This window comes from Pseudopipra pipra, chromosome 4, assembly GCF_036250125.1.
Source record: "Pseudopipra pipra isolate bDixPip1 chromosome 4, bDixPip1.hap1, whole genome shotgun sequence".
NCBI classification, from domain to species: domain Eukaryota; kingdom Metazoa; phylum Chordata; class Aves; order Passeriformes; family Pipridae; genus Pseudopipra; species Pseudopipra pipra.
In genome coordinates this window covers 36,440,739-36,462,723 of record NC_087552.1, presented here as the reverse complement: position 1 = coordinate 36,462,723, position 21,985 = coordinate 36,440,739, and the positions used below count along the sequence as shown (strand labels likewise).

Here is a 21,985-nt window from a genome sequence, read left to right as displayed (position 1 = left end):
GCTGGGAAGTTGGTGTGTTTTCCAGAATATTACAAATGTCATTCTTGAGAACGTACCATCAACTTGAAGTAATTTCAGCATTGGTATATGGATATGACAATACCTTTTAATAGATAAGAGATGACAGTGAGTGGATCTTTTTTTAAAAGTAAACAAATGGTCGAGTTTGGGAAAAAATGAGCAAGTACAGAAAAACTGAAAAGCTTAAATGGTCAAGCGATACATTATTTTAATTCCTACATTGCATTAGTCACCTTGCAGAAATAATGTTTCTTTAGTTACCTTCTATACTGACTATTCAGAAGGAAAAAAAGCATGTTCTTTTGTAATTGATCAATAACTGGTATTTCCTACCTATAAGCCTCTATATTTAACTCTTTGGGTAATTTTGAGGAATGCAAATAAGGTTTTTAAGTACTTCAGAGAAATAAAACATTTAGACTGCCTACCAGCTCTAAAATTCAAGTGATTGACAAAGCAGGCATGTGATGGTAATATTAAAGGGAGAAAATGGAAATCCTTCTTTAAGATATTGATTACTGTGATGCTTATAAATGGATTTTTCTTCCTTCTTTTCTGTCTTCATTTTCAAAGACAGTGTGATTGATCTCGCATGAGGGAAGAAAGAGCTGGGAGCATGGGCAACAGGAGCACAACTTGCGCTTGCCAGGCAATGAGAATGATAGATTGTGTGAGAGTCACTCTACAGGGTTCTGAATCTGATCAGTGGAGTATCAGGTTACTCCTGTAATGGCCAAAGAACATTTTCGTAGCAGCCGGTGTTTTGAGCCAATAAGAAAATTATCTGTTTTCTAGTGAAAACAATTCTGTAGTTATGCTCAACATAAAGTAGTGAGTCTTGTAGTATTGACCATCCTAATAGTAGTATTAATCAAAATACTATCACTGTTTGTCTATTCGGGTTGTAGAAGTGATTATTAATTATTTTATGTTTCATTTGATCTGTTTTTCATGTTTAAATTATTTTTCTTCACTCTTTTTTAATGAATCATAGGCATTAAGATGCTTTCTGATGACATAGGGCTATCATACACAGGTAACAAAAAGCATCATATGCAAAACAGATTCCGAATTAATAACTTTGACTTCTCTCTCAATAATACAGAATCATTAAAAAATGAAAACATACCTGACCTTGCAGTTTTGCAAATGCAAAACATGCTGAGACATAGGACCCACATTTAAGTGACATTATTCAAATCAGGTTATTGCACTTCTCTTGTTAAGAATGAATTTTGGATTCCTGTTCAACAAAGTATATGAATGTAACACATGACGCAATCCTCTGGTTATTAGATGAAATTCTTAAAATTATCTTTATTGACTGAAGAGAACTGGTTTCTGTCTAAAAAATAAAAACGTTTTCAACTTCATTAAATAATGTGTAAAAGAAAAAGATTGTTTTGGTTTCGGTGTTGTCTGTATTGGAAAATGTTGAAAAATCTCTACTTTCTTTTGGAGCGCAAATTAATTGATGTCTTTTTCTAGTAAAACTAATACATAGTGAGTATATTTGTATTCGAAGAAGTAAACTCTGCAAGGATGAGTACACACAGAAAATCTCTAATGTTCTGTCTTTGCAAAGTAGGTTTGAGAACTATTAAGTAATTCTTTGAGCTTTATAAAATGAAAACAGTTCTGAAAAAATATAATAACTCTAAGAGAAATGATTAAAACATCACATTATGACAAGGTCAAGCACTTAGATTAGCATAAAAAGCACTTGTGAAAGACATTTACATATCTTAGCAAGTGGTCAAAAGGTGAAGTCTAAGTTCATAGGTTAATATACGCTATTAAAAAATCTTCCTAAAATAATACATTGTTGTTTTGCTAAAGTGGGATATGTGTGCGCATAAATCTCAGTTTCTTTTTTAATATTACACATACATTATGTCCACTAAAATATGTATTAAATTATTTGAGGCCTTCATTCTGGAATCACTTAAAATTGTGAGCATCCCATGTAATCATTCAAGCTGTTCAAACCTTCTCAACTTTATTGCTCTTGGTTTCTGCTGTGGAAGAGTTAACTATTGATTATTAGTGAGGGATGTAATGAACTTTTTAAGATTTTACGGAGTAAAATAATAATACAGCCCCTTTTTTTTTTATAAATACCACTTAACTAACCGTGTAAGGTAGAAGATTGTTAGTTTCTTACTGTCTGTTCAGTCAGTAAAAATGTATATATGTACTGAAAGATGCCATGTTTACTTCATACTTCCATGAAGTGGAAGAAATCTTCTAAACAACTTGAATTAGGAAAAATAGTTGGTGAGTTGATAAACTTAAAAATTATTAAGTCAATATTGCCAAGGTAATTTTGTATGATCTATAATATGTGAAAAAAATAACTAGCAAAGGAAACATCTTTATAATTTAAATGACAATATATGTTTTTATAGTTTCAAAATAATTGAAAGATCTTTTTCTGTAACTTCTGTAACTTCACTGTTCTCCAACTCCTATGCTGGAGGCCAGAATAACTATGTTGAAGAGTCAAATTAGACATCCCATGATAGTTGGGTGGATTGTTCTGCCATGTGTATACACCCGCTTCATCCAAGTTTTTCTTCCATCATACGCTTAACTTGTGAAACTATAGTTACAATCTTTGCTCTCTGGAGTTCAAGCAGTTTTTATAGGTTACAAAGGCTCTGTAAGCAGGATACATGCTACCTGAAAGTATAAAAGTGTTTGTCACCAAATAGACACAATATTTAGCTAGGACTAATTTGCTTTCAGACTGTATGTGAAGATGCTCTCCAGCTCTTGCAAGGTACTCAGTGGGTCCTTGCTTGCCTGATGGTTTAAGTACAACATGTGTAGACTTCCATGACTCATTGAAACGGACCGATCCTTAGTATTGTTTAAACTTCTGACTTTGTGTTTGCTTTTATGATTTTACAACTTTTCATACATGTGGCTTGTTTTCCCTCCACCTCGACTGACCTTATTTCAACAATCTTAGTTCTGTCTGCAGTTTTACCTTTCTTATATTCTATGGTTCCGCTGTACATAATTTCTGACAGCTCTTTCTCACAGTTTAGTAGTTTCTTCAGAAGTCTGTGCCAAGGTTATTAATCCCTGCCATAATGAAACCTCAGTCCTTAGGAAGAAAGTTAGGCAGTTAGCTGTGAGTTAACTCTGTGAAATATGTGCCAGTCATCCCTGTTCTCATGGTTCGAACTGCAGATACTTGTTGGGTGATGGAGTGTACTTTGATCCTTCATTGATCAGCATGTCTGGGTTTCTTAGAGGCAGTGAAAATATGGTTTATGCTCAAGTCTTACCTTTAGCAGACAAGTCTAAAGTTTTGACAGCCTCTGTTGCTCAAGACTTCTAAATAAAAGGATTTGTGGAGTAGGCAGAAATAAAAGGATTTGTGGAGTAGGCAGGAATAAAAGGTGTAAAGTTCACAGAAGTCATACAGGAAATTGCTTATATATCTGTGGCTTTCTTATTAAAACAAACAACCCACCCTGGATTGTGCTGTCCTCTGACCTGATTATCCACTAGGTAGTTCAGTATGTATTCTGAAGCCATAGAAATAAGGATGAAGGATGTCTCCAGTATCACTAGGTGAGACTATGCTGATTTCAAGGAATTCAACATTTTATACCAATATGCTATGGGAAGATGCACTCTTGTTCGTTATCTTTGTTCATACAAACAGATTTGTTAGTTCTGTTCAGAGTTGGGGTAAAAATGTTAGATACTAATTTATTTAATTGTCTCATTATCTAGATATTGTTTATGCTCGTGCCTCATGTGTTTCTCTTGAAGTAATGTTATGTATCTGCTAATTTAAACAGATCTTGTGATAGAGATATTACAGATATTGAGTCAACTTGCATCTCTGTCTTTAGAAAAATCTGTATGCATGGTTTTTGTGACAGAAAATGAGGTCTGTGATATACATGAATGCTTTCCACATCTCCAGTATTTGCTAAGCCAAATCTGCTTCAGGTCTGTGTATGTGATCATTTCTAGTTAAATGTGTAGGAAATGCATGGAACTATGTCAGATGATTTCATAGTAACATAGTAGGCATATCTTTTGACATTTGAAAGAAATATCTCAATAGTATATTGACAACTTTAGTTTTCTTCCAGGATGCTTCTAGATGAAAAGGCAACTTTGAAGGAAATCCAGCCAACTCTAAAGAAAGCAAGTTAGATTTTATAATACAGGTGTTTTTTTCTGATTATGTTAATCTGACACAGACTGACTGTGTCCTCCAAAGATCGTGGTAAAACATAATCAGGCAGTCTCTCTAAATTGGAATAACTCTAAAATCTTCTAAAGATGCAAATGTAGTTATTAGAGAAGAGTTTGAAGAGTTCTTTCAAAGATAAGTTTTTAGTAACTCAGATTTTTTGTCTACTAGTCCGTATTTGAAGAAATGTGTTTGAAGATTATCAAATCTAGCTATGAAATACCATTTTTCAAGTGAATTCGGCACTCATGCATTTTATAGATATCATTAAATATGTCATGTTGCCAAAGAGTTGCTTGAAGCTAAATTATAAATGGGTTATATTAAGCATTCTCAAAGTATTTGCAGGCACAATCACTGTGTATACAGGAAGGTAAGTTTATGTATGCAAACAGGTACATAGGCTAAAGTAAGTGGGCAGATTGGCTAATTATGTTTCTAGGCAGACATGCACAGCTGGTATATGCAAACTAATGCAATCACAAGCATTGCTGATAAATGAAGCCCATATATTTCATTTTACCCTTTAGATGTCAACAAGGTCACATAAGGTGGAGCTTGCATATTCAGTAATAGTTATTTTACAGATACCAAAGCCCTTTTCAGGAAATTTAGAAAATTTATCAGTGGAAGAGATTGACTTTCACATGGCATCATACATTTATTGTGACAACATACTAACAAAGTGTAAGAGCGTTTATAGTGTTTGCAGTGGAATCAGAAAATTAAATGGTAAAATTTCATTAGCTGCAAGTTGCAGTGATCTGGATTTTTTTCTTGCATGTTGAATTATAATAAATACAAGGAAGAAACAAGTGATTTATTAAAGTGAAGTAACCAACTTCTTTGTTTGCTAATTTTTTTTCTTGTCTAACATTTTAAAATGTAAAAATATATTGCTTTATCTGCATATCTCACATTAATGATAACCAGTTATTCATACTGGGGTTAAGTAATGTACTTACTTCATGATATTGTGATCTTAATTCAACATGATTTATGTCATCACAGTAGTTTCTCAGTTATTTCCATGTCAATAGTTTGTATGCTGGCTCATTGCCTAACTGTAAAAAAAATAACCACAACACCTGGTTACAACGAAATAGTCAACAGAAACAATCTGATGCAGTTAAATTAATGGTGAAAGGAAATGTTTGAGTACATAAGTAAAATGCATTTTTCATTTATTTTATGAAATGCACGTATCTACCATAACTAGCATTAAAAATACTTTTAATTGACTTTTCATATTTTCCAATCATCTCGGTGACTGACAATCAAAAATAACTATTCAGCATCTTTGATAACACAGAATCTAGTTTTGGCATCATTGTACTAAAGCTTCTGAATAAATATCTATACAGACCATTTCCATGACGAGGTATCTCTGGATTGATACCTTCAAAGTATCATTTTTTATAATTTGTTTATCATTGTACATTCCATTTCAAGTTTGGAAAAATACAAATATAGGTTTTTTACAAAAATATTGTTAGTTATATAGAAACCCAGTTTTTGATAACAGTGATCTGCTGAAGGTCTCAGGGGACTTCTGTGTAAAACAGGAAACATAATGTTCTTCATCTTAAACAAGTACCCTGGGACACTCTGCATTTAAAAGCCTAACGAAGCAGAGGTTAGTTGAGGGAAGGTAATCTATCTGACTACATCAGATATTTTCTCTTTTTTTTCATACCTCTTCACTCTTCACAGACCTGTGATTTCTCTGTTCTGAGCTTATTCTAGTTTCCATTCTCCTTTTGATCCTTTGAGACGCATCATTCTCTTTTCCTTCAGGTGATTTTACTTATCTCCATCCAAAAGGGGTTTTTGTTTACCTTTCTCTGCCTTTCTTGTCTTTCTGCATCGAGGACATGCACAAGAGAGCACAGATACTAAAGCACCACTAGTCCTTTCTTCGACATGTTTTAGGCATGAGAGACCACCATGTGTCTCTCAAATTCTGCTTCCAGTTTCTGTTTTTCGCTGATATCAGTGAGCTTCTCTCTGATGTCTGGAACTTTTGAAATGGATTTGTGCAGCATTTTAAAGTTAGTCTATCTCTGATAAACAGAAATTGCATCATGTTAATAGTTGGGACACTGGTCCTGTCAGTAGCCTCAGGCTGCTGGGGCATTTCTGGATAATTGTTAACAATTGTAACAAGAAGTAAGAGAAAGATGCAGCCATCTGTATAATCTAATGATGCTGGAACTCGTGTGAGTGATTGGAAAACTCTCAGTCAAGTGAGAGGAACAGCAATAGTCAGATTATTACTATATAGTATGCATAAGCAAAGATACAGTTCAACTTTGCTTTTTCTTAATATAATAGAAACAAGATGATCTTTCTTAGTCTTCAAATTATGCAACTCAGCAGAAAGGATTGCTCTTTATTCTTAATTAGGGTGGTATGTTTGAATTGTTTCCTTTTTTTAATACTTCCTAGTGGACATAAAACTTCCTATATTCGTATTTTACCACTCATTGCGCTACACATAACTGAATCTATAACTGACTTTTTCACCAGTAACAGACAGCTTCTGTGTACAGTGTTTCAGGTTCCTGTTGACACTCTAAAACATCTGTGCAGTTCAAAACTTCACCACACAGCATAGTCTGAATGTAAACTTCCATAACTTCTGTGATTTTTTTTTTCCTTCTAAAAGACCACATTTACAGCTGAAACTAGGCACAGCATAAGAATATTAGCATAGCTTGAAAATGGGCTTTTGTTTTCTGTCATCGCCACTTTACTGTTAGGTGTGTGCTTTTAGCCTTTTATGCTGCCCAGTATAGAACCAGAGGATGAGAAGTTTATTTTCTCACATTTATTTTTATTACTCCAGACAAGTTCTTCTCAAACAGTGATTCATTACTAGCAAAATAGTTCTAGATTATCTGTAGGTTAACCAGCCTGAAAGAGTTCTGCTCAATTAAAGAATATTTGATTTGAGTTTTTTATAGGTTTGAACATTTGTGTGTATCCTGATAAGTCATTGGTGTATTCTAAGTGTAATCAATTTTAGATTCCTCACTAAGATCCTAAGCAGAAAACACAGTATAAAAATCACGTGTTATTGTGGTTTTTTTTTTGTTTATATGCAAAAAGTTAATGTGTAAAACATATTCTTTGGTCAGTCGGTGAACTGGGCAACTCTCATGAAACAGCTGTTTCAGGATACAGTGGCTGCTAAATACTTTCACAGTTGAAAAAAACAATTGGAAAAATTAATGAATAAAAAATAATTCAAAGCTACAGAGAAAAGCATGTCTGACTGAAGATGGCCATGTGCCACAAACTGAAGGCTAGCAAAGTATTCTGAAGAAGCATCATAACTTATTTTAGACTTCTAGTCGTACCCAGTATAGCTGGGTTAAAATGATCCATCTAGCTCTAAATATCTGTTTGTATCAGCATACACATATAGGCTTATGTAGATTGATCTGTGCCCTAGTGGATTACCTTTTTTTCCCCCTTTGAACTTTGAGTGTTGACTGAATTTTACAAGTTGTAATCTGTGAAAGGCAGTGTTCAAAGTGAGACAGAGAGTACTCTGAAGGACCACCTACCTATAGTATTTTATTTTTAGTATTTATTAGAAGTATTTATTATATAGTTTTCTGAAACTTAAATGTTGCCTCCTTAAACACCAGTATTGATACAACAGTTCTAGTCATACTATTTAATAACAAAAAGAAGAGTAAGTGCCACATAAGTCAGACATCTTTCACTCATCAATAAGTGTAATATTCACCAAAGCATCATCTTAATCACCTTTTTCTACTAAGTTAGAAAGTGGAATCACTACAATGAGTAATGTACAAAGGTAAGCAAGTGTATACCAAAGACATTGGCAGCTCTTCACTTAGAATAAAACTTTGTGTTTTAAGTTACTTATGGCTTACTGTTTGTAAAGGCTCATTGAAATACCCTGAAATATGTTCTATTTTTACTACTGCTTATCAGAATTACATACTTTTTGTTTACTTACAGTATGAAAGAGGCTGGTTTAGGCCATAAACAGTGGAGGGGTGGTCCCATTTCATCAAACTGCAAGCAGTGTCCAGTAGTTTATACCAATCCTGTTTGTGGATCAGATGGTCACACATACTCATCTCAGGTAAGAATTAAAGAAAGAACTAAATTAATCTTTCATTGTTCCAGTCCATTCCAGCTCCTGGAAAACAAAATACTGTATGATAACAGAAATCAATATTTATTTGTTTTGACTAAAATATATATTGCAGACTGCAATCTACAACAATTTTAATATATTATATGATATAAAAGCAAAATAGTAGCAAATCCTAAGCAGTGTAAACCACTAATCCCTGGAGTAGCACAGTGTAAGAGTGCTCCACAATGTAACAGAGCTCCAGGTTAAGTCTGTCTGCAACAGACACAGTGGCAAGATTTTGAGTAAGCAAAAAAGTGTTGCTTGTCCCCAGCTGGGGGTAAGATAGGTATTTTAAGTTGGTCCAGTTGACCATTAAGGGTATGCTTTATGTTCCAGGTACCTAGACAACCTAGATGTAACATACACAGAAAGAAAATGTAATAATTTAAATAATTTTTGTATATCTTTCCTTGCAACAGCATTTATTGAGTTTTCAGATCATAATCAAATCTTACTGCTGTTGTCCTAAACCCTCCTTTCTTTTCTCTCATAGTTATTTGGAGACAGAATAATAAATTTAAAATATTACTGTTAGTTTACCCGGACTTTTTTGGATGAAAGATTTTGTGCTGCTCATTCTGAAGTCCAGAAATCATGGGACTGCATTAGTACAGTGCAGATCTGAAACTTGTGAGATGGCAGGACTTCATAACGCTGAAAACAAATTAATTTGTTTAGCATCCTTTCCTAAAACTTTCAGTAGGAGAATGTTCTGCCAGCATTAACAACTGAGTCCTCTCTAGCAGAAAAAAATGTGGGCCTTTTTTCTTAGAAACGGCATGCAATTCAGTAATGTGAGAGGAGCTACTGTATTGTGTCTTACTGACACTGTAGCCTTACACTAACAAATTGTTTCATTACTGGATAATATCTAGCGTTTCAAGAGAACTGTAGTAATAGATTAAAGTGATGAGGTGAAAAACTTCTGGTTTTGTTACTTATAAAGAAGAAAATTCCCTAAAGCTTTTTAAACAAAATACATTTAGGGTATTTCCTATTATTTAAAGATTTTTAGAGTTACCATTTGCTGTACAGAAGTTTTTGTTTGTTTTTTTTACTGTAATCACAAACTACATCTGAAGTTTACAAAACAGAATTATTTTCCAGGAGTGACTGGCTGTTGGATTGAACATCAAGTATCCTCTCAATGGATAGTTTCTTCTTGATAAAATAAAAACATCAGATATAACTAGTGCTTCCTAAACCCTGACAATTCTTATGCTTTTATCCTAAATCTTATGTTAGAAAATGTTTTTCTTACTACCTTGAATTTTTAATTATAGGGATTTGATCTAGAATCCTAATTTTCCTTTAAAGAAAACAATTACAAATTTCTAATGCTTACACCAGGATATCTGAGGCCTTACACATGAATTTTGGACTCTTTGGCATAGCAAAAAATTAATTCCTTTCAGTGACAATATGACTTTAATTTAGGAATCTTGAAAGTGTTCTTATTTTGATTCACAGTAATCTCCTGGCTATGTTTTCTTTTTTTTTTTTTGTAGGAGCTAGAAGTGTACTATCTTACTACATGTTAGATGATACTGTCATTTAGTATTTATTTTTCCTTGCCAGTATGAAGGTTCAGTCAGTCTTTAGGTCTAAGCCTAGCCTGCACATAGATATAAAACAGATGGTAGTCTCTACAATTTTGCAATTTAAGTAGGTGAGGTAGATAAGTTGATATAGATGATACTGGATGAGCAGCCTTTTATTTTTTAAATACTGTATACTTGATCCATTACAATCTCTCCCTGTGTTCTTGCTAGTGTAATAAAAACATTACCTCCAGTTTTAAGCTCATTGCTTATGTCCTATTTTATCATATAGGAATACTGTGTTATAAATAGTCCTATAGGTAGATCCTTCTGGCCTCTCATGGTCTGGTCTGGAGTAGGTGTACAGAAATCTGTAAATATTGCTGAGATACACATATTTTTAACTCAGTGCATGTGCTAAAGGTGAGGCTGTGCTTATCCAATGGAATGATTGAGAAATCAGTGGATTAAATAGACACTGTGCTTCCATCCCAGTGCATTGTCAGTGCTGCAGTCAGTTCAGTGGTACATTATCTAACCTCTGTGTCCCTTTATGCATATAATGTAGAAATAATGCACCATCAGAGAGGTTTTGAAGGGTTTCCTTTTGTCTTCCACTTCCTCTAAGTTTATGACAGCAAAATGCTAAAAAAATTAATTACCACAGAAGATCTGTATTAGCCTATAAATATTTATTTTTATTTCATGTCAATGATGTGAGGATTCTGTGGTGCAGTTTCATCAAAATAGAGGTCCCCTTGCAATGTTATTTCAAGAGTAGTGGTTTTAAAAGTTGACATAAAGACAAATATTTGTGTTCCTGTACTCTAGGCAAAGTTTAGTTTCATTGTGTCATCAAGCTCCAGTAGGAGTTTATACACCAATTTTCTTGTGTTTAGAATGCATTCATCAGTGACTCTGGAAAATTGTATAATACATTTTCTGAAAAAAAGTCATTAAATAGTAGTACTATTGTAGAACACAGCCAGTCAGTTGACAGCAGAGGGATGCTGTTTTGGGAGTATACCCTCAATTTTCAGAATAAGCCCATGCAAATGCTTGTATTAAGTTATGTAACTAGAGATATTTCATACATGTGTTTTGTTTTGGAAAACAAACAAAAGGATTTTATAACAGCTGGACTCTCTAGAAAGAAAGGTTGTCTTCTAAATTGAGCTTTTCCAGAGTTGGGTAAGGATGTTTTGTTTTCCACTCATTTTAGCAGGCCAGGTTACGTTTACTGGGTTCTCAGCCCACAATTAGTCACATGCAGTCAGTGTAAAAGAAAAGCAGCAGATGTGAGATGTTCATTATTACCATTACAAGAATGTTGAAATAAAAATATTACATGCTGAAATGTTGAGTAATCAAAGTGAACATTAATCATTGTCTGAGAAGAAATTCAGTATAAAGAGATCCTGCCAGGGTGGTGTTACAATTTTAACTTAATAGCCTTTAAATAATACTGCATGTGTTTTACACTTGGTCTGCTTTTACCTTCTGCGTTTCTCTAAACTTTGGCACTTGAAAGTGCATATGCATTTTTACACTTAGGAATTCTCAAACAGTGCTGTAGCATAGAGCTTTGGGATCACTGTATACTTGACATTCTCTGTGAAAAAAGCCCATACAGCTCTTGCAGCCTGTTTCTAGCTTCATCTTTCCTGAGATGAAAAGGGAAGTAAAATGGACATGGAGTGCACCTCAGATGGGGTGTTTTGTGAAAGCAACCCACCTGCTGCCATTCTTTTACCCAGGGATGCAACTCAGTGCTGTGCAGCACACATTGTAAAGCTGGTGTAACTGTGGATGAGATGATGATGCTCAGACTTGAATACTTCTGTTGGAACAATTCTCCCATACTGTACTATATTATTACTGGACCTTTTGAAAAATGGCCATGAGGAACAAAAGTATGGTCATGCGGATGGAATTGTCTTTTGAGTGTTTTTTGCATATTTTGATTACAGCTCTGGTATTTGGTATAATAGCCTTAAGTTTTCTTTCTTAAGTTGAATGTGATTGACAGTTAGTCCTGCTATAACAAAATCTAAACTTAAATGAGATCAATGAACTGTGCTTTGAGTATATTGAAAGGAAAACACCACAGAAATAAATTAATCTTTGGAATATGCCCATTGCCCCATTATTTAATTTCAGAATCACTTTGACAGTTTAGTGTTAGCAACAATTTGCTCAAGATGATTTTGTATTGATTGTGAATTTTTTTATGGAATACATTTTCTCCTACCTACGAAAACTTCATGTTATTGATGATATCCCTACATATGTAAATAGCAATAAAAATCATGTTTTGCAAAAGCAATGGGTCTAAACTAGCTTCTCAGACTAAGATAGAAAATGTATAGAAAAGTAGTCAGAAAAGAGGATAAAAATTCTTGAAAGGCTATACAGATAGACAGGTATGTGGATTTTGATTTTTTAATATTCAAATATTTTCTTCAGTCTCCCAAAATATGATTCATTTCTCATTAGAAGTGTTGAAAGAGTCAGTGGATGAAATCACACTGTGTGAAGGGCTGAGATTATTACTAGTTGTTTACTCCATCCACATTTTGTTTATCATTCAGCATGAACCTAAATTGCTAGATTTTTATTCTTATGGCATCCCATATTAAACATTTTTCTTTTTAAAATTGTTGCCACCTTTATTAATTTCAGGTATTTTTAAGACTTTTACTTAATAATCTATATCTCTTAGCAGTGTGTTTGGTATGAGACAGCTAGTTTGGAGAAAGCATAAAATATATGTATTGACATTTTTAATATTTGATGTTATTTTAAAAGATTATGATTTTATAAAAGTTAAATTGATTTAAATATATTAATTAACATATTTTGAGTTTTCAGGTCAAATACCTGAGCTATTGACAGATCTTTTCTATTTCAGAAGAGATTGCTAGAAGTGGAATTGCCATACAAAACAGATGTCTATTTTGTAATAGTGAATGAAAGTAGTTTTTACAAGCCTGATTCAATGTATGTCAGTCTTGTTTCTTAAATTGGGCTAATCCACTATGCCTTTCCATTTTTATCTGCCTTGTTACTAAGCAATTCACTGTACATTTAACTGTCAGTTGAAATGTAGCCAAAAATAATAAGGTTAAATTATTGCCTGCCATCTTTAGTAATAAAATAATGTAATCTCTCTGAAATAAATTATTTGACAGCATGAAGGTCTTCAGTTTTGCAGCTGGAAGAAGCAGCTTCTTCCAGGTACTCTGCCAGCATCAATTTGTTTTTCTAGTAAAAGTGGATTTTGTCAGAAAAGGCCTCTCAAAATTTAGATTTGTGTCTCTACCCCAAGCAACACCCAGCCAAAATCATTCTGTTCAAAGTGGAAAAATATAATCAAACAGAACAAAGTGTTTAGCTTCTAAAAAGATACTCTTAGACACTGTTGATGCAGGTCATATTTATACTTAGCAAGAAACTGAAATGTGGTAAAGTTTCATGTTTCAAACACCATAACAGAAATTTAGACCAGCAGAGCTGTAAACTAGTCATGTTGGTACAGAGAAAAAGAAAAGCTTCAGTCCTAGTAATTTGGTAGATATCAATGAGGTAAAATATCTGTAACATTAAAGAATCATCTTCCAAGTCTTACTTTGTTTTTTAAATTTGTAATTTTAAGAAGCTCACAATGAAATGTTTTAAGCACAAACCATTACTATGCAGATATTTCACTGAAAACAAATTCAGACGTACCTGATTGTTTGATTTTTCAAGTTTTCAGTATTCCTACTGCTTTAATGAGAATTTATTGTGTTTTTATATACTTAAATTTCTCTGCTTAGAATACCTCTATAATTTTTGGATTTGTTTATAATTTATGGACATCTGTAATTTATGGATTTTTAAAATTATTATTGAAAGGGGGATGATGTTTGTGGAGTCTTCTGATATGCATGCTAATCTTATTTAATGAGCTTTAATGAGACATATTTAGCATTCAACATTGTGATACTAAATAAATACAAGAAAATACTGAAAGAATACAGTTCTTTATCCACAGAAAACTGTCTGGACAGTTTTCCACCAGACAGTTTTCCATCAGACAATCCATAGATTGTCTGATGAGATGCCTGGTAACCATATTCACTTCTCACCCAAAACCATGTTACTTTAAAGTTTCTAAAACCACATATGGAACTACACATCTAGAAGTTTCTGGGTTGTGTGAATTTTGCAATATTGGGTGTTGCCATTAAGTTCCTGTTCACTTCAGGACCTTTTGAAGCATTAATGTACACCTACCACCCTCATCCTGGGGGGAGGGGGGAAGAAAACAAAAAACTAACAATAACAACAAAAGCCCAACCACAAAAAGACAAAAAACCCACAGTGAAACAAAGAAGAAGAAACTGAAGAAAGTAATAGTTGATATTCAGATATGTTAAAAAAATTTTAGACAATTCTCAGATTCCTTCAGGAAACCTGCCTTCTTTCCTCCTGCATCACTTGTCTTCAGGGGTGTGATTCTGATCTATCCCAACTTCAGTCATTTGTAGTAAAGTGAAGAACTGTCCAATCTGTTTATTTTTAGTATGTCTAATGATTTTAAGCTGTATCCTTTCTGCTAAATTTTCCAAGAAGTTAAGATGTTGTTGCTTGCTCTGCTTGCTTGTTTTTCTGCATTATCCTTGAGATCAAAGTGAGATTAAGTATTTTTTAACAAACAGGTCTACTGTCGGATGAGATCTGTAACTAAAGTTCCCAAAGAACAGATCTGGACATTGATGAGAACTGAGAGGCAGACAGGGATCTGAAAAATATGACTGAGTATCAGAGGTAGGTCCCCTGCATCACAGAACATGTTAACAAAAAACATGGACTTAGTGGAAGAGAAAAATAAGAGTTAGTGTAGCAAAATTTGTCACTCTAGCTCTTCCTTCAGAATATGACATATGAAGACTTGGCTTTGTGTGATCCTGATGTTAATCCGTATGTGTTTGGCACAGAACAAGAAAAGTATTTGCATCTTTTAGAAATGAAGTACTAGCAGCACAAAGTGGAAAGATTTAGGCACAGTTCTGTGTACCTCTACACAAGATGTATCTCTTTAAGCTCAAAAAGAGATTTAACCTAGGGAAAAACAGACATGCTTTGGAATAATAACTCCCACTTGTACAACACCATGTTTCTTCCCTGACAGGGTGAAACGTGGAATTTCATAAATATTTTTCTCACTGATAGCACATGGAGCCTTATATTTTGGACCGTTTAGTAAATTAAGTCTAGTACTCTGAGTTCAAGTGGATTTTAGCGTACATTTTTAGCTGGGAAAAAAAAACAGTAGAAAGCTGTACAGGTTATATGCTGAGAGTGCCTAGATGTTTCCCCTAAATGTAACTAGCTACACAGAATTTCTTTTTCCTTTTTTGCTTTCTTTCCCTCCCCCCTCAGTTGACAAAGTATAGTTTAAATGTCTGAAATTTGGATGGGATAACCAAGCATAGACTAGCTAGGTCTGTGCACATTACTTTTATTACTTTCATTATTTTTCCTGTAATTGAAGACTAATCAGCATGCCCTTTAGATGCTATTTTAGCTCACATAAAACTTTATAAATATTTCAACTTAGATATAATTGGATAAATTGAACTTGTTTAATTGCAATCAACCAGCATGGCTTAGGAAGTCAAATCACATTAAAAATACAGTGATAATGCATGTTAATAAGGAATAAGCAGATTCTTTTTAAAAAAATTCCACACTTTTACAAGCCATTTGTGTCTTATAAGGCTTTATAGCTTTGCCATTATTTTATTTTACTATTGCCATTACTCAGAAATTTGAGTGTCAGCTGAAAATCAGTGATCTTTATTAGCTGATTTTGACCAATATAGTCACCTATTTTTTAGCTGATCCTGTAGGACAGTTAAATGTTTTTGTTCACACTTTAAATTTTTCTTGGAATGTCTTCAAATTTGAAGCAGGAACTTGAAAATGTAAAGTTAGTTTTATCTGAACAATATTACTTTTTCTATCTCTCAAGGCATTTTCTCCAAATTGCAAAACTCTGAATGCAGCAATGAGGTACACCAAGGATCTCACATACATGCAGCGTTGAGTGACTGTAGCTCAGGCCTGATAAATATGATGGAGAAGTTTGAAACAGGGAGCCTGATGAAGTGCTGAGATTTGGACTATACAGGCAAGAGCTCTGAATATAAGTCAGGATTTATGGACTTAAGTATATGCATGTATATGTCAGAGAAAGAATTTTTTTTTATTAAGCATGTTTACAAGAAGCTGTCAGTACATTTTCAAACTGCATCAAGTATTTAAATTTTTTTAATAAGTCAAGATCAGAAGGAGTATTATGGTTATATTTTTTGTATCTATTTTTACCCCTTTTGTTAGTAAGTTTTTTAAAACTTTTATTTTGAAATTTATTGCTTTCAAGGAATATTGAAATAATAATTTGGATATGAGGTAATATATTACATTTTTTACACAAAAAAATACTAGAAGCATTATTAGTAATAATTTACTGGAAACAATGTGTTTCAAGTAGGGATAGCACAGGGTTTTGTCATTTTGCATTAATTAAGCTTTGCATTCTCATTTGATGGTATAAAGTAGTAGTTAACCTGTTTGCAAGATGTATAGAGTAAGATGGTGAGCTACATATTTACAAAACTGAGTAGGTGTCTAAAAATTCAAATGGCTGATTTTATAAACAGATAAGTCCTTAGAAGGATTTGCAGAAGTTCCTAAGCATCACAGGTGGCTAAGAAAACCTTTAAGTAGGAAAGCATAGATAAGTAGGTGCCTAATTTAAATAATCCCAGTAGGCATCAATCGGCATGATTCTATGACTTAATATGATTTCCAGGGTGTCCGAAAAAGATTTAATATCTAGTTGACCTGATTTCAGGCTTTTCCTTTTATGCCACTGCACTGCAGAGTGCTGAAGAAAACAGGCTGTAGAGCTATAAGAGGTGAACAGGAAGAAAACTCTGCGTGCAGGTTTTCATTTTGTCATGAAAATTGCTTTCTCTAGTTCACAGCTTTATAAACAATGTATCATCAGTTCTCTTTCAACCACTGAAGATTTTCTTTGCTCAGGATCTTGTTTCAGTAGACACATTTCCTTTTGTTCTCTGGTCAAAATGCTAGTTGCATGTCTTCATGGTTAATATTTTTTAAACAGTTGATTTCATTTTAAATAGTAGTACTTGTTTGCTGAAAAGCTTTTTATCCAAACTCCTGTTGTTTAGGTAAGTAATAAACATGCTTAGCAGGTTTCTGATGAGACAAAAGAGGCATCTGTAGATCTGGATGGCACTTCATAGATAGATTTACACGTTAATTTTTTATTTCTAAAGCTAATTAGTTGAAAATGTGGTATCTTGGCATTGTGTATAGCTGAATTCAGCTTGAAATTCTTTACCTTCTTGTCTGCTTCTTCCATATTCTGTATCAGGTGATGGTCTGTGTTGAACTGGACCTGGAACATACCTGGTAAACACTCACTCTGCCCACCTCACCCCTATGTTTGGTGACAAATCACCACCCCAGTTAAAGACTGTAGTTTCTTTACAGATTTTCTTTAGGAAACTCAAATTTGAGGCCATAATTTCACATAACATTTTGCACCAAATACAGTAAAAGCAAATTTTGGGCAGCAGAATGTATGTAAGCTTTGCTAAATAGTAATAAAGTGTGAAAATGGGAAATGTGGTTAAGCAAAATAGCATGAAGTCAAAAGCACACAGTACTGAGTACTGGTAATCAGAGGTTATCTGTTCAGCTGTCAGAGACAGCAGGTTCTAACAACAGAGAGTAATCAGATCTGTATTGATGCATGAATGCACACCTCATGGAAAAGATTTCTGCCCATGAGATACATGATGATACTGGAAGAAATATATCTTCATGGTAGTTCAGCAAAGAGCTCTTTTCTCAGGGATCCTGTTGATTGCAGCATACAGAAATCTTCTGACCATTAATTTTTAATCATCTAGAAAATAGACAGGAAAGGAAGAGCTGTGGGCATTTTTTGGTAGGAACATGTCAGTTTAAAAGGATATTCCAAATTCTCTCAGTAATTCTATTTGTAGCATATGAACTGATAATTATCAGGGGAATCTGAATTTAATTATTCATCTGTGTATTTTTTCTTAGAATTGGATAGCATACCCTATTTAATTTTTAAATGCACAAAAACATGAGGGACTTCTACAGAGCTGTCATTGAGATAAGGTACAGTTAAAGGTGACAAATACCTTTCAAAGATGAGACACTTTACACTTGCATAAGTATTAGTTATTGGTTGTCTAAAAAGTAATTTACTAAATGCTCAGTATTAAATGGGATGGTGTTCTAGAAACATTTTAAGTGTCAGCACCTCAGCAGATGAAAATTTCTAAAATACTTAAATTCACATTGAATTCACACTTTGTACAGTACTACAGTTATGTTTATATTGTAGAAAAGGTGTATTGATGTATCTGGCCAGACTTCAGTCTCGTAGCCTCAAAGGTTTGAAGCACATAATGGACACACTATGAATGAATACCCTGGCAGTTAATTTCTGCTGACTTGTATGCTGTATGAAATCTGCTTCCAGCTGCCCAGGATGTATATATGTATACAGTGGTGGAAAAGAGGAATTGGAGGGGAGTATCTGCAGATTGTACCTCAGGGCAGTAATGCATGAGCTGCTGTTCCTTACTTGCTAGAGAAATCACATGTGCCCTCATTACTAGCTTGAGTTAGATTGTTTAAAAGCCAGTAGGTATTCCTGACAAGACAGTCCTATTGTGGAAAAATGTTATCTTGCACTGAGATTGTAACATTCTCAAAAAGGAACAGAATTAAATCAGTGAGAAAAAGGAAATTGATAAAATGATAGGAAATGCTGAAGTCAGTGCTGCACAAGCACTTTGTCTTCCTCTTTGGGTAGACTTATAATGTGATCTTAATTCTGTTGCTGTTCCTTCTGCAGGGCTCTTCACTCACATAACACAGAGAATGGACATACCTCCCTTTTATCTAATCATTAAATCATTTTCTCTGCACCATTCAGTAAAGTCTTATGTCTTTTATTATGTGGTAGCCACACAGTTAAACTAAAATCCTCATCTACTTTAATATGTCTTCGTTCCTTGTACATTTTTGAAGTCTGCGAGGAGTAACTAATTTACAGCTGCCTCACACACAGTCCCTCTGTGTGATATGAGTGTCTTTCTACAGATAGAAGATGTTTCTGCAGATGGAAGCAGAAAAATTATTTGTGGGATTTGGATATCCAATTAAAAGATTTTTTTTCATGTTTCACATTGCATAACATTTATATATTCAATTAATTTTTGTTTTAGTTTATCTAAAAATATTTAGCATGTTCCCAAATCATATCTCAGGTTTTCAAGAGCACATATACCCTCAGTGCCAAACAGAATTTTGCTGAAGTAAGTTATCCAAGATCCATAGACCAGCATAGGCATTACTTTCTTTTTCTTTTCATGCCATCTCCCTAGTTCATTCATTACACATCTTTGAATCTCTTCAGTAAATGACAAACATTTATGCAAGCAATAGTCTCTTCACACTGGTTCATTCCTGGAGCAGGTCTGTCCTGTACTTCCCAACTGAATAAGCTTGATGCCGTCTGATCCACCCATTTTCTCAAAGCAAGATAAACTACACAGGTGTCATTCCTGACAGATTTATCTAATCCTGGTTGTAACGACAATGAATAGGATTCAATAAACTTCTCAAAAAATTTATTTTAAGACATCACTACTCTTATTAGCAAGTCTGCCAAGTATCTAATCTGATACTTTTCTGCAGCAATTTAAGCCAATTATTTCTTGTAACATTCATCATGGTATTCTTTTCAGGTATCTTTCAGATGTCTTTTACCTGTTTGACAGCTGCTATATGAATCATCTTTTGTTAAGACCCACTCCTTGAGCGTCTTTTTGTTGACTGTTTTGTAGGCCTCTCATTATTCCTGTTACTCCCTTTTTCAATTAATTCTTGTCTTGTTTGAAACCTTGTCACAGAGCTGTACAAGGTGCTCTGTTTTAAGTGCTGCCAGAGCTCTGTGAAATTACTCTACATGTTTTGTAGGTTACACTCATGTTTATATATCCTCGTATGATAATGTTTTAAAACACTGTTCAGTTGTTCTTAATGAACTACATTCTTATTTTTCCTTTAGAATGGATGTCTAGCCAGTTGCTCCAGGTTGTATTTAAAATATGATTAGTCTACCTTAAAGTAGAACATAGCAGTTTTCTGTATTGAATTACATTATATTTTAGCCTGTTGCCATAATATGAGTATTTTTATTATGTCCTATCTTCTGAAGTTACTCCTCATCCATGTTTAATAGAATATCTATTAGTTCATCTTCCAACCGATTAGAATCATAGAATAACCCCAGTTGGAAGGGACCCACAAGGAACATTTGAGTCCAACTCCAGGCCCTGCACAGAACAACACTAAGAATCACACCATGTTCCTCGGAGTGCTGTCGAAACACTTCTTGAATTCTGGCAGGTTTGATACTGTGACTGCTTCCCTGGGGAGCCTGTTCCAGTCCCCAGCCACCCTCTGGGTGAAGAAAACATATTCCTAATATTCAACCTTAAACTTCCCCTGAGACGGCTTCAGGGCATTCTCTTGGATCCTGTCACTGGTCACCAGAGGATGGAGATCAGTGCCTGATCTTCTGTGTCCTTTGTGAAGAAGTTGTAACTGCAGTATCTCCCCTCAGTCTCCTCCAGGCTGAACAGACCAAGTGACCTCAGCCACTTCTCATACGACTTCCCCTCAAGGCCCTTCACCATCTTTCTGTTTCTCCTTTGGATACTTTCTAGTAGCTTCATATCAGTCATATATTTTGGTGCCCAAAACTGCACACAGTATTCAAGGTGAGGTCTCACCAGTGCAGAGCAGAGAAGGACAATCACCTTCTTTGACTGGCCGGCGACACTTGTGTGATGTCTCCCAGTATCTTTTACTATCAATGTATTTTCAAAAGCCCTTTTTACTGTCCCTGACAGTACTGGGCAACTTCAACTCTAAGTGAGCTTTGGCCACGTGTTCTCTCCCTGCAGTGACCCATGTTACCTGACTTGCTTTCACTGGGCACTTTCTTTTTTTACCTTATCTCCAAAAGATCCCTGCTCAGCCAGGTCAGCCTTCTTCCTCGCCTGCTTGACTTCCGACATTTGGGAATTTCCTGCTCCTGTGCCTTTAGGAGGTGGTATTTAAAAAGTGAGCATCACTGGTGGACCCCAGCACCTTCAAAAGCATTTTCCTAGGGGAAATTAAAAGACAGAGTAGTTCCATGGTTGTGACTTAGCCTTGCTAAAGTCCACCAAGTGCAGTCTTCCATTTTGAGACACTGAGCGCTACTCTTGGAGGATCACTTGCAACTAGTTTGATATTCATATTACAATAGATGCACACAAATAACCATAATATGGCTTAATAGGTTGCAATGTAAAAGAGTGTGATGAGCCTTGGTAAAATCCAGCTACTTGCAATCTGTCCTTCAGAGTTTCTCAAAGGCTGTGAAGTTGCTCAGCCAGTTCAAGTATGCAAGGCTGGAATTATAAAATTCAACTAATTTGAAAACTTCTAGACCATATAAGTATTCTCTAAATGTTCTTTTTCACTCAACACAGAGATTTTACCTGTGTATAGGTGACACATATATATATGTGCTGACATATTACTCCTTTCTGTAGAGGTTTCCTGAATATTTGAAGTCATCAAAAAGTTTTATATATATATATAAAAGTATGATTTTTACCTGGAACTTGGTTTACAAATACAAGGGAAGTCAGGATATTTGGAACTTAATGTAATAAATAAAGTGTATCCTGTCTTTGTATTCGTGCCAGTCAAATGCACACAAAACCAGTAGGGTTTTTTCTTGTATTTTCATTTTTTCATTATTTTTCCATAGAAAAGTAGGTGAGGTTTTTCATCTTGAGAAAAAACTGTAGGCTCTTTATACGTACAATATACAGAGAT

General features: G+C 34.4%; 1 protein-coding gene across 2 annotated transcripts in view; it reads left to right on the top strand.

The window, feature by feature from the left end:
* Window positions 1-21,985, top strand: part of SPOCK3 (SPARC (osteonectin), cwcv and kazal like domains proteoglycan 3) — a 185,071-nt gene that overhangs the window by 112,449 nt on the left and 50,637 nt on the right. Inside the window, exon 5 of one of the 2 annotated variants that reach the window (XM_064652418.1) lies at window positions 8,240-8,366. The exons of the other annotated variant lie outside the window; for it this stretch is intronic. Coding sequence (XP_064508488.1) covers window positions 8,240-8,366 — 127 coding nt within the window. The remainder of the gene's footprint in view (window positions 1-8,239; window positions 8,367-21,985) is intronic. 2 annotated transcript variants of the gene reach the window in all.